This window comes from Pholcus phalangioides, unplaced genomic scaffold, assembly GCF_987345545.1.
Source record: "Pholcus phalangioides strain wild (caught in Gottingen) unplaced genomic scaffold, Ppha-v1.0 ptg000001l_1, whole genome shotgun sequence".
NCBI classification, from domain to species: domain Eukaryota; kingdom Metazoa; phylum Arthropoda; class Arachnida; order Araneae; family Pholcidae; genus Pholcus; species Pholcus phalangioides.
In genome coordinates, this window is record NW_028301594.1 from 8,740,431 (window position 1) to 8,764,373 (window position 23,943).

General features: G+C 36.8%; 1 protein-coding gene across 1 annotated transcript in view; it reads left to right on the forward strand.

The window, feature by feature from the left end:
- The window catches only part of LOC149089821 (transmembrane protease serine 9-like), a 57,726-nt gene extending 34,270 nt beyond the window's left edge, over positions 1 to 23,456 (forward strand). Inside the window, exons 15-28 of the mRNA XM_089234777.1 lie at positions 426 to 663; positions 767 to 890; positions 1,913 to 2,078; positions 5,961 to 6,085; positions 7,793 to 7,975; positions 13,252 to 13,375; positions 14,947 to 15,101; positions 16,204 to 16,444; positions 16,553 to 16,663; positions 18,615 to 18,834; positions 19,327 to 19,450; positions 20,439 to 20,601; positions 22,025 to 22,152; positions 23,225 to 23,456. Coding sequence (XP_089090903.1) covers positions 426 to 663; positions 767 to 890; positions 1,913 to 2,078; positions 5,961 to 6,085; positions 7,793 to 7,975; positions 13,252 to 13,375; positions 14,947 to 15,101; positions 16,204 to 16,444; positions 16,553 to 16,663; positions 18,615 to 18,834; positions 19,327 to 19,450; positions 20,439 to 20,601; positions 22,025 to 22,152; positions 23,225 to 23,410 — 2,288 coding nt within the window. The 3' untranslated portion in view covers positions 23,411 to 23,456. The remainder of the gene's footprint in view (positions 1 to 425; positions 664 to 766; positions 891 to 1,912; positions 2,079 to 5,960; positions 6,086 to 7,792; positions 7,976 to 13,251; positions 13,376 to 14,946; positions 15,102 to 16,203; positions 16,445 to 16,552; positions 16,664 to 18,614; positions 18,835 to 19,326; positions 19,451 to 20,438; positions 20,602 to 22,024; positions 22,153 to 23,224) is intronic.
- The last annotated feature ends 487 nt before the right edge of the window (positions 23,457 to 23,943 follow it).

The following is a 23,943-nucleotide window of genomic DNA, read 5'->3' on the forward strand; positions in this document are numbered from 1 at the left end:
TTTTCCATGTTTTCTATGTCTCTCTAGGATCAACGACTCGCCAGTACCCTTCATACCCTGTATATTTTTTTTTATTTTAAAATAAAAAATATCTTTGATACAACTTTTCCCCCAATTTTAAGCCAAAAAACCAGGGATGTGTGTGTGGGGGGGGGGATCCTTATTCACGTTAAAATACAGTACTTGGTTTTGGAACACAGGCATGGTTACTAACATTAACCAAATGGAATAGCTTACCCCCGGAGGTAGTAAATTGTAACACAATTGACACGTTTAAAAAATAAATACGATAAACATGTTGGGGTAAATCGAGAAGCGATCCATACTTAGAATAAGACAACCATAAGTATTCTTTATGGGCATTGTATAATATTTTATCTTGTGTAAAGTAAAGTGTAATAATATTTTCTTGTCGTTCTAACCAGAATTTCCTCCGACTTCATATCCTTGTGGTATAAGCTCCATACATCCCATCGAGCAAATCGCTGACGTCGGAATGGATCGTATCGTAGGAGGCATCGAAGCTCGACCTCATAGTTGGCCGTGGCAAGCAGATTTGCAAAAAAGCTCAGTATTCCACACTAACAGTCATCATTGCGGTGGCGCCCTCATCAATCCCCAGTGGGTTATGACCGCGGCTCACTGCGTTAGCGACCATGGGCGGTGAGTAAAACGCTGATAACGTTTTCTATGTGCTTTATAATGATTTTGTGTTATAAATTGATTCGCATAGATTTATCTCAGCTTTTCTATCTTCGCTTTGAAGTGATTCTTCGCCGCGTGAATGGAGAATCCATCTGGGCAACCACAATAAATATAAGAGAGACAAATACGAACAGATCAGATCCGTTGTGAAGATCGTGGTCTATCCCGGGAAAAAAGATGAAAAGGTACATAATTATGATTTACGTTTCTATTATGACTTCTCTCTTCACTTTTGGCATTAGCATATTATCTAATGTTATTTTTTTCTTTTTTTTGCAATGTGATTTTACCTCACTTAAATTGAACTCATCCAATGTGACATTATTGACATAAATGCTGATACGAGCATATCTGCAAAAATTTTCGTTTATTTATTTGTTCGTATTTAAAAAAATCGTTGTTCTGATACATTTCGGATTCTGTATGTAGCCAAACTAATTAATTCAGGTGTAATCGAATACGAACTTAATTGGATTTTATGTGCTGGAACTATTGATATCTCTCCGTTCAAGTGGGGTCGACTGTATATTTCAAAGCAGTAGAATTATATGTACTTTTTAACCAACCGCTTATACTCATCCCTCAAGCCAGGGTCACACTCGTGTCAAGACTGGCCCAATGGTCATTCGCAAATATTTGCTCCCAATATTTGCCTTTCCCTGATGCAAAGAAGCAGCAGGGGCATAGGCTGTCTACACACTGGCCGACCTTGGCCCAATATTCTTTGGCGAATATTTGCCAAGAAAATTAACAGAACCTGTTTTTCCAGAACACTCTTCGTGTTTGTTTGATTTCTTCGACCAATGTTTGGCCGGACGGATTGGCAGATCGAGAAGGAAGGCGTTGCCTTTTACTTTGGGTTGGAAGCAGGAAGGTACTCGAGACGAGCCTTCCAATACCTTCCAGCCTCCAACATTTGACGATTATTGCCATTATGATAGAGCGGCCACACTACTTGCCCATGGAATGTATTGGGAGAGCCTTGACACAAGTGTGGCCATGTTTTTAGGTTAGTGTTGTGTGATGAAGAATTTATTCGTATCACCTTACCATTTGAAAAACGAGACATGTCATGAAGTTTATGGTGGTTCCAATGCTATTTAATTTTTTTTAATAGTTCCATGAATTTCTCATAGCATAGTACTTCCTCTGTAACACAACTTTGAATGATTTTTTAAATAATTTTACAATCGATTCCCTAATTCAGGCACCGCTACAAAGAAGATATTCTTCTTATCATGACTTCGCTCTGATGAAACTGAACGCACCAGTAGATATTACAGAAGGTGTAAGGCCTGCGTGTTTACCTCCCACAGGAAAAGTCGAACCAGTTGGAACAAAGTGTTTTGCAACTGGATGGGGTGAAACCAGAGGTAAATTTTTATAACACCTATACCTACCTAAAATTGGTTCAAAATATGGATTATTGTATATGTTGTGTGAAGAAGCCTGAAATAGGCCAGTTTCTGAATTCTGATTACATTGTTAGTCCATTCCGTAGCAGGGATTTACTTCGAGTAGTAGGCGGTGAGTAATCTGATAAGATTGAAATCGTGGATGTGTCCGAGTCTTGAGGTAGGCTAGCAGAAGGTCTAGTCTTGGTGTACCATATATGCATATGAGTCTCCATAGAATGTATAAGGTTTCCCATCTTTTTAGTGAGGACTTGCGACCAAATGATTTGTTTCTTCCATATGTTTATTCAACATGGATTTACTTATGCAAAATGAGCATCGCTGGTGTACGGGCGCTGTGTAAAATAGTGCAGAAGGTCCCCTTTACCACCACAGTTACAGAATTTGTTGTTGGAGAGTCCGAAGCGTTTTAGATAAGTTGGCGATAGGTCATGTTCTGAATGAAAAATTGTCTTCTGACGTATGTGTCCTAACTAAATACTGAGTCAATACTTGAATACCAAATATGGTGAACGGGGAATTCTCTGTTTGGACAGTGGAGTTCCTCAAGGAAGTGGCCTTGACCCCATACTTTTTTCCCTTTTTATCGATAAACTCGATCAGGGTATCGATGGGATTACTAGCGAATTCGCAAATGATGTGAAGCTAATGGGGGTAATCGGGAATCAATGCGATAGGGATAGATAGATAGAACCGCTCACAGCCCCGGACTGATGCAAAGCACCTTACTTCCGTTACCTCAAAAGAGGCAGAGTTGTGTCGGAAAAGTTAGCAAAGATTTATAGTGGTGGCTCCCCTTGCCCCGTGCTCGCAAGTTTCGAATTACTCGCGTCGTTCTCCCCATGAAGACAGCCATCAACTCGATGCAACGTACAAGCCATTTGACTAAAATGGGTGACTGAATCCAATGACTAGGGAGAAAAATTGCACGTGCACCCAGTGGCACATAAGGGCCGGAGACCGCAGCCTGGGATTTCAAAAGAAGGATGGAAAAGACTTGTGGACAAGAAAGAAGAAAAAGAAGCTGGCATGTTGAAGTGGGAGAGATTTGAGAATGGTCTAAGTACACAATGCATACAAATTGCATATATACAGCGCCTCGACTGTGACGGGAAACGAAGAAACAAAGCCTCCGTCCACAGCGCTGAACAGTGTGTTCTGCTCGCTCTTCCCCTTACAGAACATGCAATATATACACACACAGAATGCACACATAGCCCGCACTGCGACGGGAACAATCAAACAGAGCCTCCGTTGACAGTGCTGGGGATTCACATTTGAATTACATGCATACATTATTTACTTTACAAAAATTTCCCTTTTTTATACTATTGGGAATGCACATAAACATTACTATGAAGGTAGTATTGGGTACAAATATCACCCTGAGCTCATACAAATATATATTCAAGGTTACAAAATTACTATCATACTATAAAAGTGCGGCGGGAACAATCAAACACAGCCTCCGTTCACAGTGCTGGGTGGCAGCGATCACATTTGAATTTCTCATACATATATTTACATAATATATTTATATAATATACACTATTTACATAATATAAATTTCCAATTTTATATAACTGTTGATACACATAAACATTACTATGTACGTCACATATTCACAACAAATGCCATAATGAGCTCATACAAATATTCAATTACTAAACCACCATCATACTATGAAATTGTATATACAAAAACATTCATAATTTATACAGGGTGTATTACTAAAATATTATAGTTTAGCAGCGTATATAAGTGCGCCCCTCTATGTTGAATCTGCATCTGTTTCAGATTCTACTTCCGAATCATTAGTGGATTGTTCCCTGCTTTCAGTTATTATCAAAATAGTTTCTTTATTATTCATCAAATAGCCCAAGACTTGTTATAGTTTTCTCGTTGCAGATCTTTGCAAAATAATTTTCCGTTTCCACAAGATCTCTCTTCCGCTCGGCGGCGCCTCCAAATGGTATCCCTTTGTGTACTCACACTGTGTCACATAGTGTATCACGCTTCCCGGATGGCCGCATCTACACGTGCTGGTCTGGCTGATTTTGAACCTTTGCATGTATTCACCGAATGGACCGTGTTCTGTGAGGAACATTATTATTTCTCTGGGCATGACTTCTTTCATTTTACCCACTTTTGGTATAACGTCGAAGACCTTCCTTCCAGTTGTGCATATTTGCCAATGGTGTTGCCATTTATGCGATAGGGAGTTGCTCCAGACCAACTTAAACAGGATTGCAGCATGGGCAAATGGATGGAGCATAACGTTTAACGTTGATAAGTGCATGGTCGCTCATTTTGGTTCGAAAACCCACGGTCTCTTACGAGTTGAATGGTGTCACAATCCCGGATGCAACTAGGGTCACCGATTTGGGAATTCTCATTGACGAGCGGCTTAGGTTTTCTGAAAATTGTTCAGCGGTGGTCAAAAAAGCGAATAGAATGTTTGGTCTCATTTTCAAAAATGTCTCTTCGCGTTCTCCTAAAGTAATTCTTCCGCTTTTTCGAGTCTTAGTTCGTCCTGGACTGGAGTATGCTGTAAGGTTTTGGAGACCATACATACAGAGGAACATAGACTTGGTTAAAGGGGTGCAGAGAAGAGCTACGCGTGTCCTTATTGGCACATGAGGCTTGAGTTATGAAGATAGACTTCATTTTTTGAATATGTTTACATGAACGCAGGTGTCGAAGAGATATGATCAAAGTGTTCAAAATTTTCAATGGGCTGGATAGGATGGACCATGAACTTTTAGTACACCGCCAATCGACTGCTTTTACAAGGGGACACCAGTATCGATTGGTGCGGGACAATGCAAGGCTATGGTGTCACAGGGAATTTTTCTCTAATAGAGTGGTTAATAAATGGAATAGCTTACCCCCGGAGGCAGTAAATTGTAACACAATTGACACGTTTAAAAAGAAATGCGATAAACATGTTGGGGTAAATCGAGAAGCTATCCATTCTTAGAATAAGACAACCATAAGTATTCTTTATATGCGTTGTATCATATTTTATCATGTGTATATATATATTTTTTATAATTTTTGTTAATTGCATTTTTAATTGGGTTGCTGTATTTTTGAAATATATGACATCCATATTTTTATGGGCATCTTTTCTCAGCCACCTCGTTGGACATTTTGCCTGTTGTGGCGTTGTATTTGTATTTGAAGGTTTCCCAATAGTTGGCTGATGCGAAGATGAATTTAGGAAAGAGAGAAAATTGAACTGCCCTTGCGGGGAATAGAACCCATATCCTCTCAGTTGGCGTATGAGTGCCCTAGACCAAAACGGCAACGATTCGCAATCTTTCCTTAGAGCTCGTGTGCTCTGAACGGGAACATGGACGGTCCGACTTAACTCAAGCCAAAATTCATATTTTAAAAGACATTGCCACCAGATGGTGTCACTCTTCATTTCTCTCTTTCCTAAATTCATCTTCGTATGGATAGCGAAGAGTGGCATCATCCTCGGATAAGTCGCCATCTGGTAGCAGTGTCAGCAATTATGAGCTCCGGCTTGAGTTTGGTCTGACCGTCCATGAACGGTCGCGTTCAGCGCACACGAGCTTTAAGTAAAGATTGAGAATCGTTGCCTTTGAAGTCTGGGGCGCTCCCCGAAGCGCAAGTGAGAGGAGGACTTGGGTTCGATTCTCCGTAAGGGCAGTTGAATTTTCTCTCTTTCCAAATTTCATCTTCGCATCAGCCAGTTATAGAAAACCTTTGTATGGATAGCAGAGAGTAGCATCATCCTCGCTCAATACTTGTATTCTCTAAAATTTATTTTTATTACAAATGGGAAGAATCAATCATTTGTTCTTCTTTTAGGAACCGGAAGCAGCGACGCATTGAAACAAGCGGAGCTATACGTGATGTCAGACAAAGACTGTGGACATTATAGGAACTTCTCAATTTGTTTGCATAGCCGCGGAAAACCTGCTGGCGTGTGTCACGTAAATCTCCAATTTATTAACTAATTTCACAACTATCTAAAGAAGTTGGTCTAAAAATGACGCTTGTTTCGAAAAATTAGAACGGCTTGGAAATTAGAAGCCGAAATTTACAATATATGATGAATGAAAGAATGAAGGCCAGAACTCAGCCATCGGGCTTATCCCGTTGCTGAAATCTGTTCCAGCCCAACTTCATGGTAGAGTCTGGAACAAAAAAGGATGCCAACCGCGTTCCCACAGGTGGGCAACATCCCAAGTATCAACTACGCCCGATGCCGATCAACTTCGGTGATCGGACCGGTGTTTCCAGCATGGTATGGCCATGGCTGTATGGATATTTGCATTTCCATCTTCTAAGACGGTTCTTCTTGAGCATATTGGTGGCAAGAAAGTCGCATAAAGTCGATTAATTTCGTCCCGTAATTCCAAATTGCCTTTTCCTCCTTGTTTCACAAAATTAGAACATGCAAGATTCACAATCAAATATGTGTCATGTATTTCGTGCTTATTTATGTAGACCTAGAAGTTCCATCTTAATATTACGGTGAGAAAAACGGGACATTTCTTCTAAGGCAAAATTACTTATGTATTTGATTGGGCATTATGAGAGAACGCGTGGTGAAATCGTACGAATGCATTGTATTGTGGCCATCTTTGACCTTGACTGTTGATTTTATGCATCAATAAAGTGATTTCTCCGGCACAGATCTGGATTGAACCTCAACCATCGCTCCTATTGTGGCTATTACAGAGCTGATAGCATTCGGTTTGCAATTGATCATCTCTATTCTTAGCACGAAACTCCACAATCTCTCTATAGGATGAGCATCAAGTACAGTTGTCAGACATCATGAAACCACCGAAGCATCGATGATGTTCGATGAACATTGCCGAATTCTTGATAGAAAAATCAGCGTTTTCCGTCTTCAGAAAACTTATTCAGCTGCGAGAAGCAAAAAATAGACACCAATGAATCAGAAGATATCTCTGGACGAATGCTTACCTTTTGATTCTAGAAGTTGGAGACATGTATGGAAATGGAAATTTTATTAACCATCAAGATTTTCACTCTGTCTAAGAAGCTATATCGATGCGGCAGCAATTTACATAGAAAAAAATCGTGATGACGAATGAAATTTCCTTCTCCATACAAGTCCTCAACTCCTAAAATCAAAAGGTAGAAAGTCTAATGTACATCTGCATCCAGAGAAGTCTTCTGACTCATTTGTCTCCATTTTTTTTTTTCAGCGACCGAAGACTTTTTCCAAAGATGGAAAACACAGATTGAATCAAGAATTGACAATGTCCACTGAATATTGGCAGTATAGGGCTCAATTAAACTACTTTATGTAACTTTTATGCCACCGACATGCTCAAGAAGAACCTCTTAAACGATGTTTGTGTAAATTACAGCCATATTATGAATTGCGGATTCCTAACTTGAGCATTTCAGGAACTGTGCTCGTTAATTTTTGTGGGCCGTTTTAATGTTTCAAATAAATGTGTACATTATTCTTTTAGGGAGAAAAGCAGAGATGTGAGACAATCGTTAAAACGCATGCGTTTGATATTTCGTTATTATCTTGTGTTCAACTACAGTGACGAGTATTTGAAATATATATATATTAATATTTTATTAAATTAATTTTTTTTCATGGAACTTTGTTCATGGTACTTGCATCCATCAGCAAATTTGTCTCTTTTCAGGGAGACAGTGGTGGTCCATTAGCATGTAAAATTCGGGATAAATGGTATGTCCTTGGTGTAGCCAGCTATGTCACAAGATCGAATATGATGTCCGGTCTGTGTGCCGTCAAAGCAATGTCTGTGTACAACAGAGTTGCTAACAAAATCGACTGGATTCAGAATATTGTTCGAAGATACGATTCGGAATGATATGAGAAAATACACATGTACAATACATTGATTTTCAATTAAAAAAATATTATCTTCTAAATGGTATGCAAATGAGAAAAAAAAATAGAATAATCTTCATGTTTCTATTATATATTCATTATTATTTCTTATTGAAAGTTATTAAAATATTTTCTTAACGACTGATGAAACTATTTGCGACTTCATATAATTTTCTAATAGATCATTAAAAAAATAAAATATTTTTTAAAGAAAATATTAGTTTACTTGATATAAATATGAAGGGAACACGCACTACAAGTTGTTGGCAAACCGTGGATTCTAGAGGCATACTTCGAAATAAAAAATGTATCCAAATAATGCGTAGACCACATTAGATAAGTCATTTATATTGTAGAAGGTTGTATATATAGTTATTAAAATTTAAAAAAAAAACCCTTTTAGACGGACACCCAGTCTTCAAAAACCAAAATTGTTGAAATTATTTTATCAACATCCATAGAATATGAGAGATCCGACACCTCCAGCTCCCGTAACTCAGGTACCAGCTCCCCCGTTGAGGAGATCACCTCGTCTTCACCCCGACAGAGCCCTGGTGGCACTGTTTGCAAGTGAGAATCAGGAGGAATCCGTAATCTGAAGAAGCCTGAAGAAATTTTCAACCTCTTCAACCGTGCTCGAGGGTGAACTAGACTTGGTGGATTGAACTGTTCGAGTGGTTTTTTGCCTGCTCCGCCTTTCTATCATACAATCAATCCTTGATCGATCAAACTTCTGATTGCACCTTATGCGTTAAAATTTTATACATCTTTCTATAATTGTTTATTATCGGTGCCCGTTACACACGCACACACACTTTGACTTTCACTCGATTCATTACAATGCACTATATGTAATCTTTGGCGTATCAATAAATTTTTGCTTTGCCGGAGATGCTCGGGTCATCCCGGGAGCCGAAATGCTTACGTTGCTTCTTGCGACAGAGCCTGGGTGTCTCGAGGTTTCTCCAGTCCTCAAAAACCCAATTAGAAAGTTGTTGCCCCGTTTCTCTTGTGGAAATGAAGAAAGAAAATCACGTCTGCTGAGATTGAATTCTAAAAAACGAAGAAAAGTGAAGTTGTAAAAAAGAACAAGATAATTGGGTTGATCATGTCGCACTACGGTAATTTTCTGCGTACAAAGGCTAATTAGACCGGGACCTACAATTTATTGCCAATTCCGAACAGCAGGCTAGTTTTTTATACTCATCAGAGGTTGATGAGCTAACCCATAGATGGGGACTCCCTGCGGTAACAATTTTTCTGCGGTCACGTTGGCCGTTTCTGTTGTACCCCTGTATCAGGAAAGTTTTCTGACAAGAATGAAACGGGTATCGAACTCGCGCGATACCTCTAAACATTCTTTGGTACTTTAGGCGAGTATTTTATCGATCTGATTGGGGTAAAATGCGTTTTACCTGCATGTCATTTTCAGTTTCATTATGGAACCGAAAAAATCATCAGGATTTCAAAGGAAGTTTTTTTATTTTTAGAAATTTCTCACACATCTACTATAAGTGACGGTTCTCGCATTGCGGAATTTACGTGCACCTCACGGGACACCCCGGGCCATCTTAACACATGAGACCCATCCGGGCACGACACGGGGACTCCATTTACAAGGGGCATTCCACAGTAACATCTAGCACAATGATCTATGACAATAAATATGTAAATTAAGAGTTGGTGTTTAAGCCCACTGTCATTGGGACTATGACACTCTTATTGGCTTTGGGACTATGATGGCGTTGGAACGGCAGTAGAGACATACTTTTTTAGATAAGTATTGAAAATTCTGTTTGAGTCCCGTAGAACAGCTTCTTTATCATCAAGGGTTCCACAGGGACAGCCCTATAACTATCAAGGGTTTCACGAGAAGTTTTACGTTGGAAACCCCCTGATCCAGATAGTCTGTAAGAATGTGAGTGACCAAAATATCGTGTGCAAGTATGTGAGTGATCAAAAGAATGATCGGATGAGCGATGGAAGAAAACAGTGACAGAGTATGTAAAAGAATGCGAACGACCAAAAAAATGAGTTAGACACAGAGACATATTTACAGGGTAGTGAAGGGGGTTTAGCGGGCTGCAGTCCAGGACGGGTAATTCGGAGGAATGAGTAACCAAGAAAAGTAGACTATAATGGGTGAAGGATTGAAAATTTTTTTATGGCGAAAAACTATAAATCTGCCTCCGGAGGGGCGTGGGGGAGGGCAAAACCCTGATCGGAGTCCATAAAATTATGTGGGCTTCGTCAAATTTCCGCTTGGGAAAATGAGACATTTGCGCAAGCGACACTCGCTATTTATCATACAAATCGGGTGTATTAACGTGGAGTTCCCCTATGCACACGAGAAGTCCCACGGGCGTTACCTGAAGGGCCCATATGTTAATGAGGTAATTTATTGAAAAATCAGGCGGTCTCTTCCTTCTCCAATTCAGAACAAACAAAAAGGGGTGAAACAACATTGAATGCCTGGTTAATAAATACCCTCCGTTGAAAAGGACGGTTATAAAAATGTATACATATTGAAAGCGGCTCTGTTTTGGTTGGAAAACAATAGTTGTTCGTTATTAGTGCAGTGGTGTCATCTGTTGTGGAAGGAGCAAAGCTGAGAAGATGCGTGCACATGTGTCCCCACGTACATGTTTAGGAATTGTCTTGCTCGCTTTCTAGTAGCCCTACTTGAAAGCTTTATCTCGCATATTCAGCACGCAAGTTAAGGGTCTTCAGCTCACATTTGGCTCTCGAAGCCTTTTGTCGTTAATCGCTGATCATTTTAAGAAAACGCTTGAAAACGATCCAACTGTAAAAAATAAATGAAAGAAATACTTCCAGAACAAAATGATTACAGCTCAGAATTACTGAAAGAAATAATTTTAGAATTTTTCGAGCAAATAATTTCAGAATTAATGAAAAAAAAATTAACTTATAAATCAATGAAAAAGATAATTTCATGATTTCTGATAGAAAGTATTTCACAAGCTATAAAAGAATATTTGCACACACATAATTATTGGAAGAAATTATTTCAAGATATATTGAGGAAGGAAAATAAATTCAGAATTACCAAACTAAATAACTAAAGAATCATTTAGACCAGTGTTTCCCAAAGTGGGCGATGGAAAAGTCCAAGGGGGCGATAGAAGCCACGGGTATAACATAGGATCCTATGGATTCGCTTGAGTTGGGGGGCGATGAGAGAAAAATTTCTCTGAAGAAGGGAGCGATGGAACAAAAAGTTTGGGGAACTATGATTTAGACTATTTCAGATTAAAACTAATCAGAATTAATTAATTTAATCAGAAACTAATTGAGTCAAAACTTTTTCCGACTCGATAATGGAACTCACTGGAATCCACTCACTGGAATGGCGTAGAATCGCCTGCAGATCTGAAGATGTGCTACAAACTAGTCCACCAAATTGTTTATCTACCATCGAGAGAGCCTTTCTTTGATATCATAGACAGGCGAGTTAACCTACGTAGGCATCGCTTCCAAATAAGAATACCAATGGCTAGAAGGGATTGCTTTTTCCACGGATATAGATGCCGTGTGGCAAGAATATGGAACAGTCTTCCATCAGAACTTGTATGTGCCTCCTACGCAAGATTTGCTTCCACTATTGGGGATTTCAACCTGGCTCCGTATGCGAAGTGCTTCCCGTACTGACTATTTTTTTTTTTTTTCTTCCAGTATAAGTGCATTTCATGCCTTCTGGGGTTATTGTAAATAAATAAATAAAAAATGTATTTAAGATCAAAATTGATAATTAATCGAAGAAATAATTACAGAATAAATGAAAACCCTTTAATTTTTTCTATCCGTGTTTTATTCGGGGGGGAGGCCAAAAATTGGCCTCCTTCTATTAACATGTCACTAAATTACATGAGCTGGGGTCCCCCGGGAAGTTTCGTGCTCAGTGTTCATTGTTAGTGCAGTGGTTTTCTAAAGAAAACGGCTACAGAGATATCCGCTGTGCAAACAATATTAGACAACCTGTATTGGTTATAAACGTAGCCCGGATTATATGCAATAAAGAAGTGGCGAAATATGCTTTTAAACTATGCAAATATGCACTTGAAAATGAGCGTGATCTGAGTGTTGTGACACATGTTCATATGTCTAGATACACACTGACTTTTCTTCATTTCTGTCCATACTTATCAGTAGAGCCCAGATTATATGCATCAAAAAGTGGTAAAATATGCCCTTAAAAAAGACAAAAAAAAATTCATTTAAAAACCCAAAATATACATTAAAAACCCTGAAAAAGTTAAAAATTCCAAAATATGTACAAAGGCATGCGTTAAAAAATTAATTCCACGACAAAAAAACAGATAAAATGCATATTTTTATCTGCATATATTGTTTTATAAAATTTAGTTTTTAAATTGCATATTTTCTTGTGAATGTTCATCTACTAAAAAGCCCAACATATGCATGTACTGCATATGCACAAATACCTTTTACATATTTGTTATTATAGCATTTCTAATTTCTAGTAAGTCGTGACTGTGCTCAGTAACGAAATACCAATGATAAAATAATTTATTTCTATTTCTAAAAAAAAATTGAAAGCTTCAAACATCTCTGGAAACTGGAACAGCTGATGATTGGAAAGTACTATAAAAACGTCTCTCTATTAATTCACTAAATACCACCTGCGGAAAAAAAACCGATGTCATGAAAATATTATGAACAATATTTATTTGAAAAATTATTTTTTTAAAAAGTGATTGACCTTGAAAAATATTCTTTTATTCGGAAAATTCTTTGATTTTATGAATTTTCATGCATTAATGCTAAGAAAAACCGAAATACTCAAATGCATATGCACATACGCATTTCCATATTATCGGGCTCTAGCTATAAACTGCCAATATCCAATTTTCAACAATTTTTGGAAATTATATATCAACAGATAATGGAATATTTTTTCTCTCAAAGAGAAATTTCCTTTCATTTAGCAATACATATTTCTTTCAATAACCATAATGCATATCATGCATTCAATTCAAGAAAGCTTTAATATACTAATAAAATCGATATATATTAGGTATGAGGGAATATATGAATTTAAATTCATGTCACAATAAATCATTTTAATGATTTCCTTTATGATAATATTCTGTTGTCGGATTTTTTTTATCACTAACCGATTTTGATATTCGTTGAAATCGATTCTATCGCGCGTGTTGATGTTTTTCCCACAGCCTGAACTGCAGTTATCAATGTGTATCTGTCACGCAGACAACTAATATCAATGCTTCCATTTCCCAATTACTTAGTCTCTCGATACTGTTTCTCTCCGTCATGCAGTTCATTAAATATGCCGTGATTTTGTTTTTGTGCTTTTGTAGAAAGGCTTTAGCAGGTACTGGAAAATTATTATTTTGCTTTTTTATCGATAGAAGGAATGGCGAAGAATTCCCAATATGCTAAAAATATTGAAGATTTATGACAGGTTTCTAGAAACAATTTAGAGTCTTTCCGTGAAAAAAAACATAGAATATGCCTGGATCTTGTTATATATCCTGTCCTGTAATTCATAATCGGGTTTTTTCTGATCAACCGTTCACACACCGTACAGGTATGATTTTAATTTAGAAAAATTCTCAAAATGTGTTCAATAATCACTGTGTACCAGTTTCCGGAGAGAAAATACAGTGTGTCATAAAATAAAAAAATCTAAATTTTTATACGGTTCCCCAGTCCTCCAACTTCCTATCAAAACGTTGTCGCATTGTCTCTTCTTAGGTCAACGAAAAAAAATTTCACTCATCTAATTGCAATATCCGCTATATATAAATATAGATTTTTTTTTTTTTTTTTGCCTCAAAAGAGACAGGGCAACTACCTCCTAATTGGAAGTTAGGGGAACAAGGGGACTAAAAAATTTAGATTTTTCTATTTTATGAAACAGTGTATTTTCACTCTCGAAACTGGTTGTGAGAGATTTCTGAACGCATTGTGAGTAGGTTTTATTTTAAATTAAATCTGTCTCTACTGCGAACGGTTGATGAGTACAACAACACTAGTGGTGTTGGGGAAACGTTAAGAACTAACTCAAACGGACGACGGTCTTCGAACCCGAACAAACAATTTTCATCAAATCATGGTCGCGAAAACCTTATCAACAGTTGATATGTCAATTATTCAAATTTTATTGTCTCTTCAAAAAATAGATTGTTCTAAGAATATTTTTTTTCATACATTCAATAGAACGTTTGTATTTCCTTGAAATGATGGAGTGGGGGGGGGGTCCTTTATAACGACGTTTTCTGGGACCACGTCTTCGATCCAGTCGAGGTGACGTAACGAGTAAAAACAGAGGGTGATCGTAAAACAACTTCCTTTTTTCTAGGCATCTATAACTAATGGATGCAGCTTCAAGAAGTTATCGCTATTCAGAACCGTATGGTGATAACAATTTATTTGTCTGAGTTCGCAAATTACTACTACTCCATATCTTGTTGAATTTACGATTATTTTATTAAAATTATAACTTCAGAACAAACTGGTTAACAAAACATGGTTAAAAACCATACAACTTAAAACAAGTAACTGGTGTGCATAACCGTAAATAAAGACCAAGTTGAATTCAAGTGAAGAGCGAATCGTCAACCACATTTTTATACAAAGCTAGCGGTAACGTAACATCAGCGTATGTTATATGGTGCGATAACGGTGCAGCAACATAATACAGTGACACACTACATTTAATGAAGAAATGACTCTGACCATAGTATATATTGTGGCTTTTGATGATACGGAGTGGAAACAAAGATACATTCTAAGGAAAATAGTACATAAAATAGTCACTAGGAAACATTTTAGTTTTTTTGGTGTGAAACAGGTAGATAACTGCATCAGATGTACATTTGTTATTTAAATGGTACGCATTTTGATTTTTATAGGAAGTATTTCTTCTATTTGCATTTGTAGTTAACCGGCCGGGATGTTACGGCCACGAACCGTATCCACTAGTAATTGATGCCATCAGAAACCCGGAAGGTGACATATACAGTCCGGGATTTGAAGAAGGTTCATACCCAGATAATATGTACTGCGATTATTCAATAAAAGCTGCTCCAGGAACGGTATCATCACGGTCATTTTATTATTACGTTTGTTTATAGTAGGAACTACAGTCAAACTCAGTTATAACGACATCATAGATTCCATGACATTTTGTAGTTACAACCGTGGTTAGCGTTTTTCAAGAGCTATTTTGGTGAAACATATAATCAGAAGCAATCGTAAAATTGTTATTTCATTATCGTATAGTTGACTATATTTATTCGAAAAAATACGGAAAATCAGGATCGAAAATACGAGCCATCGCCGAAAATGTTGTCAAATATCGACGACATCAACAAATACTGCTCGCAAACAACCTTTGATTACATATACAATGCTACAGCACATCTGCAGTGATTTAAAATGTATTTCATGGGTAAAAAATAGTTTAAATATGAAAATGTTTGAGATGACTATTTACAGTCATATTAATTGCGGCACAGTTCATAGGTAATGCAAATTACCTTCATCTTCGATTCTAGTAAAATTATGTTAAGTTCCGTAGAAAATTTTGTTAATTTCATTTTTAATTGGGTTGCTGTATTTTTGAAACATATGACATCCATATTTTTATGGGCATCTTTTTATCAGCCACCTCGTTGGGCATTTTGCCTGTTGTGGCGTTGTATTTGTATTTGTATTAAATACGGGAAGTAAAAGGACATTACACGGCACACAGAAAAAAGTTGGGAATTATTGCGGGAAAATACCTCGATGTCTCGCATACGGGTAACGTCAATGAGGAGCAAGTCGGAGTGTCAAATATGTAATTTTTTCTTTTCACCGTTAGACACCAATAAAGCAGCAGAGAAACACCGCCCGTTATGTGATGAGCACTAATTCTATAGAAATTTCTTCAGAAATCTCCATAAAAACAAAGCGAAAGAGACGAAATATCCGAGTTCGTTGCTTTCTCATGGACGTTATAAGCAGAGTTTGTTAGCATTATTCTCTATACGATTCAGCCCGGACGTTCGTTATAGCCAAGGTGCCGTTATAACTGAGTTTGAATAAATTAAACCAAACTTTATATAGTTTTTTATTTAAACAAATGTTGTTGTTTTTTCCAAAGCGGAGACAATCTTGCATATAAATCTCTACATTTTTTTCTTGGTTAATCAGATAATAAAATTGACGTTCATTGAAATGGAACTAGAAGCCGCAAAATTGTGTGTAAGAGACAAAGTGTTCGTCATGGACGGACCAGATTCGGGAGGAAAAGATCTCGGTGTCTATTGTGGTGAAGAACCTCCATCTTATCCAATAGTTTCCACGCAGAACGGTATGCATCTGAGTTTTCGCTCGGATTACATGATCGGTAAGAAAGGCTTCCAAGCACGTTACAAGGCAATTCTTCCAACAGGTAAATGGGGAAAATCATTCCATAAGTGAAATTAAGAGTTATGATATCCTGTAGCATTGGTGTATTCATAAAACTATGTTTTGAAGTGCCGTATATTCGTTTCTTCAGAACTATGTGCTGCTGGGGAACAACGGTGCAAGAACAATAGGTGTTTCAGAACCAGTGAAAAATGCAACGGCAAAGATGACTGTTTGGACGGAACTGATGAGGAAAATTGCGGTAAGATTCCATCTATCTCGATAAAAGATAAATGTGGAAGACCTTGAACTGTAGATATCAATTTTTAAATAAATCAGTTTAGTATGTATGGGTCGCATAGGCGGAGATAGAGATGAAAGTCTGGTGGCGGGGGGGGGGGGGCTGGTGATGTCAATTCACATATATCAGGGGTTCTTAACCATTTTCAGCAGCGACCCGAGATCAATAACATGATAAACTTAGCGACTCATCAGTCTATTTTTAGTTTGAGAAAGATTAAGTATTTCTGTGATTTACAAAATTGTTGTTTATTTTGAGAAATTAGTCAAACCAGTTCATGGTATCTTAGCAGGTGGCCTAACAGGGCTTGAGCCGAAGGCCGTGAAATCAAATAGAGGGCCTCAAATTATTTAAGGCTTTCACTGATTCTGAAATTATACAAAGCTTTCACTGAGAGAGAAGAAGAGATTTTGAAATTACTTCTTTTTCATAATATACTAAAAAAATTTCATTAAATCACGAATTCTGCATTTTTCTTAATTTTGGAATTTCTGAATTTTGACTTCTAAATTCTTATTTGTTCTGGAATTCTCTGTCCCGTTAATTTTTCATCAATTTAAAATGATTTTTTTATTAGTTCTCAAATTTTGTTGTTTTTCTATCAATTCAGAATTCTCAAGAGGTCCCCCCAAAAATGTCTGGGTCCCAGCCCAGGAAGCATTAAGGCACCACTGAAACCAGTAGTGCAACAAATGCATTTTAACCGGATTAGTGAAAAGATTCGTACGACCCATATTAGGAGCCCCTGCGACTGAAGTTTGGATCCCGACCCATAGGTCAAGAACCCATGACATACATGAATATGCATTACTAATGTAACATTAAATCAGTTGTATCCGCCATTCACGCCACGGGGAAGGGGTTATGCCTCCCATACACCCTTGTATCTCCGCCCATGAAGGGTCGAGCCAAATCGCATCGAAAATTTTAAACCAAAAAAAATTATTTCAGGTATTTGAATTTATGCAGCCTAGAAAGATATGCTGCCATCTATAATAAAAATTAAAAGGGATCTCGTTGAATATTATTAATCATCTTTAATCGTTGTGGATCGAGCGTTTCCAAGAGAAAGAAAAACTGTATATACTCAATATATAAATACTAGTCATCTTGGTCAACCTTTTATCTATTGACTGCACATTAAAGTATTTTAATACAAATATTATTACGTTGAAAAAGTTATCAAAAGGGCATGTCCTCGAAATATGATTGATGTTCATGCACCGCAATTACTTACACATTAGTCCTGCAACATTCAGCGTAGGCTAGACGTGCTTGACTTTTGTTTGACAAAATCCTACTACATGGAGTCATCATTCATAATCAATTCGATAGGTACAAATCTTCGTGTTAAAGTATGTAACACCTTAGAGTTGAGACACACACAAAGGTTCAAGCCATTTGAATGAGTGGTGTTCGAAAATTTTTTCCTTATTTAACAAAAAAACTTAGTTTTGAGAAAAACGAATTTTAGTGAAAAACATTAACATGTGTAATGCCTGCCAGCGGTTTATATTGAAATATTTTAAAAAATATTTTTATTACAAGTGGAACAAAAACTTTTTTGAACACAGGTAGAAGCAGAAAATTTTGTAGTATTTTAAATTGGAAAATTTTTTTTTTTGGAAAATTTGAGTACACCTTAACTAAAAAATTTACTGGATAATTCTTTTTTGTTACCAGTATATTTATTATCATTTTCTTTTTCTACTTTTCATAATGTTGTAGATAATGGGTTAAGATCTCTGCTGTCTACTATAAGTTGTTTAGAAACTGACATTTAAATGACTTAGCTTCGTCACTGAATTTTTTTTTGACTGGTCTATATTCAAATAACGAGAGAAACTCCTCGAGAAATATAATGTCTTTGAATGTGTATCTGAATTATTATGAGCCGTGTTTCTTGCTCCAGGAATAAAGCCAGCTCCTTGGAAATGTGGATCTGGAAACATTCTTCCCGTAGAAAATAGCGCCTACACCGATCGAATAGTCGGAGGAATCGGAGCTAGATATGGAAGCTGGCCATGGCAAGTCGACTTGCAGTTCATGAATTTCTATCCAAATAGTCATTACTGCGGTGGGACTCTCATTAATCCTCAGTGGGTCATGACTGCTCAGCACTGTCTGCAAGGGTACGTGAAATTGTTCATGTCAGTAAAAATGAAGAGTCAATGAAAGCTTCTCTTACACGTTTGGGGTGATATAAAAGATGGTTCCAACTGTTGGGAAAATTAATAGTGCGGTGAAAGTTCTCTCTCCGACATTTAGCCAGCATGCGCAAATCCTTTTTGACGAGATAAATAGTGTCACAACATGACTGCATTAGCAGGAACATATATTTAGAGCTAGGTATGTCACATGAATGTCTTAGTCGACACGGACATGATGTCGAAATATAGTTTACGTAAAGACATGATTATTTTAAATAATCAACTATGGTGCTTTTTTGAAATCAGTCATCGCAACGTAAAATTCCCATCATTTCAAAGATAGACTTTCGGAAAAATATCAGGAAAACATTTCCGTTCTAATCGCATTCCATAGATGACATAAAAATACATTTATTTCGGACATTCGACATAATCTAATCACGAAGTTAAGATGGAATGTGTTTTTCCTTTTAGCTCAGGCCATGCAAGAGACTGGAGAGTACACGTAGGAAATCACCACAGGTTCAAAACCGATGATCACGAGCAGATGAGATATGTCGAAATAATTGTGATGTATCCGGGATACACAGGAAGAGAAGTAATTATTATAAATCATCGACTATATATATATAACGATTATTTGCATAAGTTTCCATCATACGAGTAATTGTTGAGTGCATACTAGTGACTGATTTATACAAATGGGAAATATTCTTTGATACTGAAGGTTATTAGCAGCCTTGAGAGCTTCATCGTACTTATACAGGGTGTAAAAAATGATTGGAGTGGTTTCATGATTTTTTCATGCCTATCGAGTCGACATTAGTCATCGAATTTAACATTACAAGACAGATGTTTCTCGAAGTTTTGTTTGTTCTTCTGTTTACAGCCTTTAAGAGGTCATATATGCTTTATCTACTTCGCACCAGGGACAAAATTGACTATTAAAAAATGTTTCTTTTGACTGATTTGTGTTTACTGTATGTCAAAATGCCTAAAAAAGAAATTAGTTAATTAATTTGGTTGATAACCTTATACAAGGACCATTTGAGTTACTTACACATGTGAATACCTTAGGTCTTGAAAAAAAAAAGAATCTTGAAAACAAACCATTTAAAACCGTTAAAATGTGGTACAAATATGTGTACCTCTGGAGCAAAGAGGACATAATAGGGATGTGGCGTTAAACGAAGAAAAATTGTTTGCTCATTTTGTTCTTCAAACATACCGCTAAATTACATGCGTCTGATTATGAAATTTTCTCACGTCTCAACTGAAATTTAGATTTTCAATAAACAGGATGATGTGCCGCCTTGTATCCATTGCAATATCAAATGCTTTGTTTTTCAATGAGATTGTTAAAATCGATGAATAGGACATATAGGAAATAATTAATCAGCAAATGTCGTTATTGAATTCCTTTTCAACCATTTTGAATATACCAAAAAAATACAAACAATAATTTTGTGACAGTTTCTACGGAATCATTAATTTGAATCATGAATTAAATGTTTTGATCATGTCAATAATGCACTGATAAAAACCTTGAAACTGCTCTAATCGTTTTAAGGTATTTATTTACGCAGATTATCGGCAAACCGATCAGCCTTGACGACGATATCGCCCTAATGAAGCTAAATGCTCCAGTGAACCTCAACGATTACGTAAAACCAGCTTGTCTACCGAATCTTGGACAGCTCCTGGATGTCGGAGCTAGATGCTTCGCGACCGGATGGGGCTTAACAAGAGGTAATATAAGTAGTAGTAATAATAATTTCACCTTCATATTCCAAGTTATACCTTGAATATTAATTTTTAATAATGTGAACGTGATCCTCACATATTCCCAAGGGATCAGTATGATCCGTCCAAGGAATTTGTTAGTGTTATTAAACGTCCATGCCCGAACCGGGATTCAAACCCAGACCTACACAGTGAGAGGCTAGCTCCCTAACCTCTAACGTGAATGTTTATAAAAACCAAATTATACAAGATCGTTATAGATAATTTTAGCTAGCTACACATGTAGTGCCCATTCTGCTGGAGGTGATTTGATGATGAAACGTGCTACATTGGATATGTGGACCTATAGACTATGGGGCAGGGGTCGGCAACCCTTTTTGGCTGCGGATCAAAATCAACCAAAATGTGTGTATTAAGACGTTTCGGGTATATACTTTATAAACTCAATATATAATTGTACTTCATTTTCGGAACTCAAGTGGGTCACTTGAAATTATGAAATGGGTCACTCGGTGCCCCGCGGGTCGTAGGTTGCTGAGGCCTGCTATGGGGGAAAACAAATATGCAATAAAAATAGTTCGTTTCTTGACCACCAGGTGTTTAACCCCAGTTATCTTCTTCCCATGCTCCAAATATCGTATATACCAAGTTTCAATGAAATATATCCACCTCAATGAGCATTACATTGGTCGGAGTAGTGTCAGTATGATTTATCTTAGTAGTGTCACGTTAAGTATACTAATTATACTTATTATACTTTCAACCATGTGTAGCGCCTATTGAAGTAGACTTACTTCATTGAAACTTGGTAGATACGTTATTTGGAAAATGGGGAAAAGTTACCTGTGATAAAAAAAAAAGTCACTTCTTCACCTGGTGGTCAAAAATTGAACTAATTTTAATATAATCTTTTTATTCTCCCATGGCCCATCTAGCCTATGTACTAAGTTTCCTCAAAATACCCTTCAGAATGTGCGCTACTTACGTCTGAGTAGCGTCAGTTTATTTATAACCACTCTGTAATGCGTAATGCCCAGTCTACTTGGAAAGTTTTTTAGCGTAAAAAAAAGTAACAAGGGGCTCACATGTTACATGCTTGCATAAATTGCCTTTATGAAACAATCATAAATTGATATTTTTATAACGAATTATCATTTTGCCAAAAGGGCATTTTTTAGCTGAAATGCCTTTCTCATGTCATAAACGAAGCATCCCAATATTTCCTTGATTGTTGACAAATGTTTAGGGACATATTTTCGTTGATGCGGAATGAGGGAATTTTAATAATAGAAAACCTGGATATTCATCCGTGAAACAAAATGAAATTTGAGATATTTTGAGGTAAAAAATATTATTAACAATTAGAGAACATTTTTAGAATTTACAATATCAAATCTCATGTTTCATCTCGATTCTGCTCAATTTGTAGGTTCTGGCCATCATAGTACGTTAAAGCAAGCAGAAGTGTACATATTGCCAACCAATCACTGTCCAGGAACTAATGATACCGCAATGATTTGCGCCAAGAGCAGGAATGGCCTCCAAGACATATGTCATGTACGTAATTATATCAAACTGATTATACGGGACGTGATTTACCTTATATACTGTATATGTAGTTATAACAAGGCATGTGATTTCAATGATTTTCATACAATCCCCCATAAGGTATTACTATGTTAAAATCTTGATATAGAAATTTGAATATCAGATAGTCATTTCAGTTTTCTACGTTTTTACGAATTTATTGAATTCACTGAATAACCATGAATTTAATTTTTTTCAGTGAAATTGGGTTTTTTTTTGCGGTTAATTTGCTTGAAATTAAATATATATATGTGTATACAAAGGTATCTTGCAAGTCTTAATTCGGCATTCATCTCATCAACCGTTTGTCGTAAACGTATGTGGTTTCAGTCTAAAAATGCTCAAAATATGTTGAGAAGTCACTTTGTATCAGTTTTGAGAGTGCACATGCAATGTACCACAAAATAAACAAAAATCTACATTTTTATATGGGGGGGGGGGGGGACACCCTCCCCTAAAAAACCCTTATTAGAAAGTTGCCTTGTCTCTCTTCTGAATCCAACAAAGAAAATTTCACGTTTCTAAGTGCCATGTTCAAGGAAATATTTGAGTTCCGAAAATCGGGGCAAAGTTGGGAAAGAACGGCATAAACTGAAGAAAGAAATCCAGTCCGTTAGGGGTTCATGCTGTTTTTTCCCAATCCTTCTCCGGTATCTGAATTCAAATATTTCAGTTAAAACATGAGGTTTTCCTGAAGTTGTCAAGGTTCTTATTGAAAGTTAGAGGACAAGAGGATTGCATAAAAATTTGGATTTTTGTATTTTATATCACTCTCAAAACTGATACAGGGTGATTTCTGAACACATTTTGAGCATTTTCTGAATTTGAACCATACCTCTTCGGCGAACGGTTGATGAGATAAAGATCGAGTTAGGACTTACAGGGCACCCTGTATACCAAACGTTAAAAGTGATTATCAATAAGTTATTTTCACTAATTTTTTATAATTATCAAATATCAAATGGCACTCATATGAATTGTCGTTAAACCTATTGAGCATAATGGATATTAAATGGTTTTATTTTACGTTATATCCTTCAAGGGCGATAGCGGTGGACCATTAGCTTGCAAAGACGGCAACCAATGGAAAGTTTATGGAATTTCAAGCTTTCTCACTGCCACCAACATGGTAGAAGGACTATGTGCAGTCGGTGGAACTGGTTCCGTGTTTAATAAAGTTTCTAATCACATAAACTGGATACATAAGACAATTCAGATGTACAGCTAGGATTCTAATACTTGGACGTTCTTATCCATAAAAAGCATTTCAAATATTTTCACAGTTTTATTTCTTAAAATCGATGATGCTTTTGAGAACCGGTATCGAGGCGGAATGCTCGGAAAAACTTTTCCGATGAACAGAAAAGGACTTAACAAGTTTTCAATTTTATTTTTCCGGATGTTTCTTGTTTCCCATGAGTTAGGAAACCCCAATAAAGTATTCTTCTAGAAGAAAAAAGTAAAAATATACGTTTTGCCTCAGAATCATTGTGTATTTCCAGGTTTCTTTCTTCAACTGAATTGGAAGAATCAGCTTAGAAGTCGATGGAATACGCGATGAAACGCGGGAAATTGAAGATATGTATTTCTCCTGAATCTTATTTCACGTTATTTCCTCCTATCATTTCTCCATCCTTGAATCTGTGCTCGGAAAGAAAAATTCATGGCTCATGCATTTGTTATAAAGTTACGGTTTCTCTTATACCGAGAGATGGAGTTACTGTTTGGGGGCATCTAATGTTTACGGGAACGTATATTAGG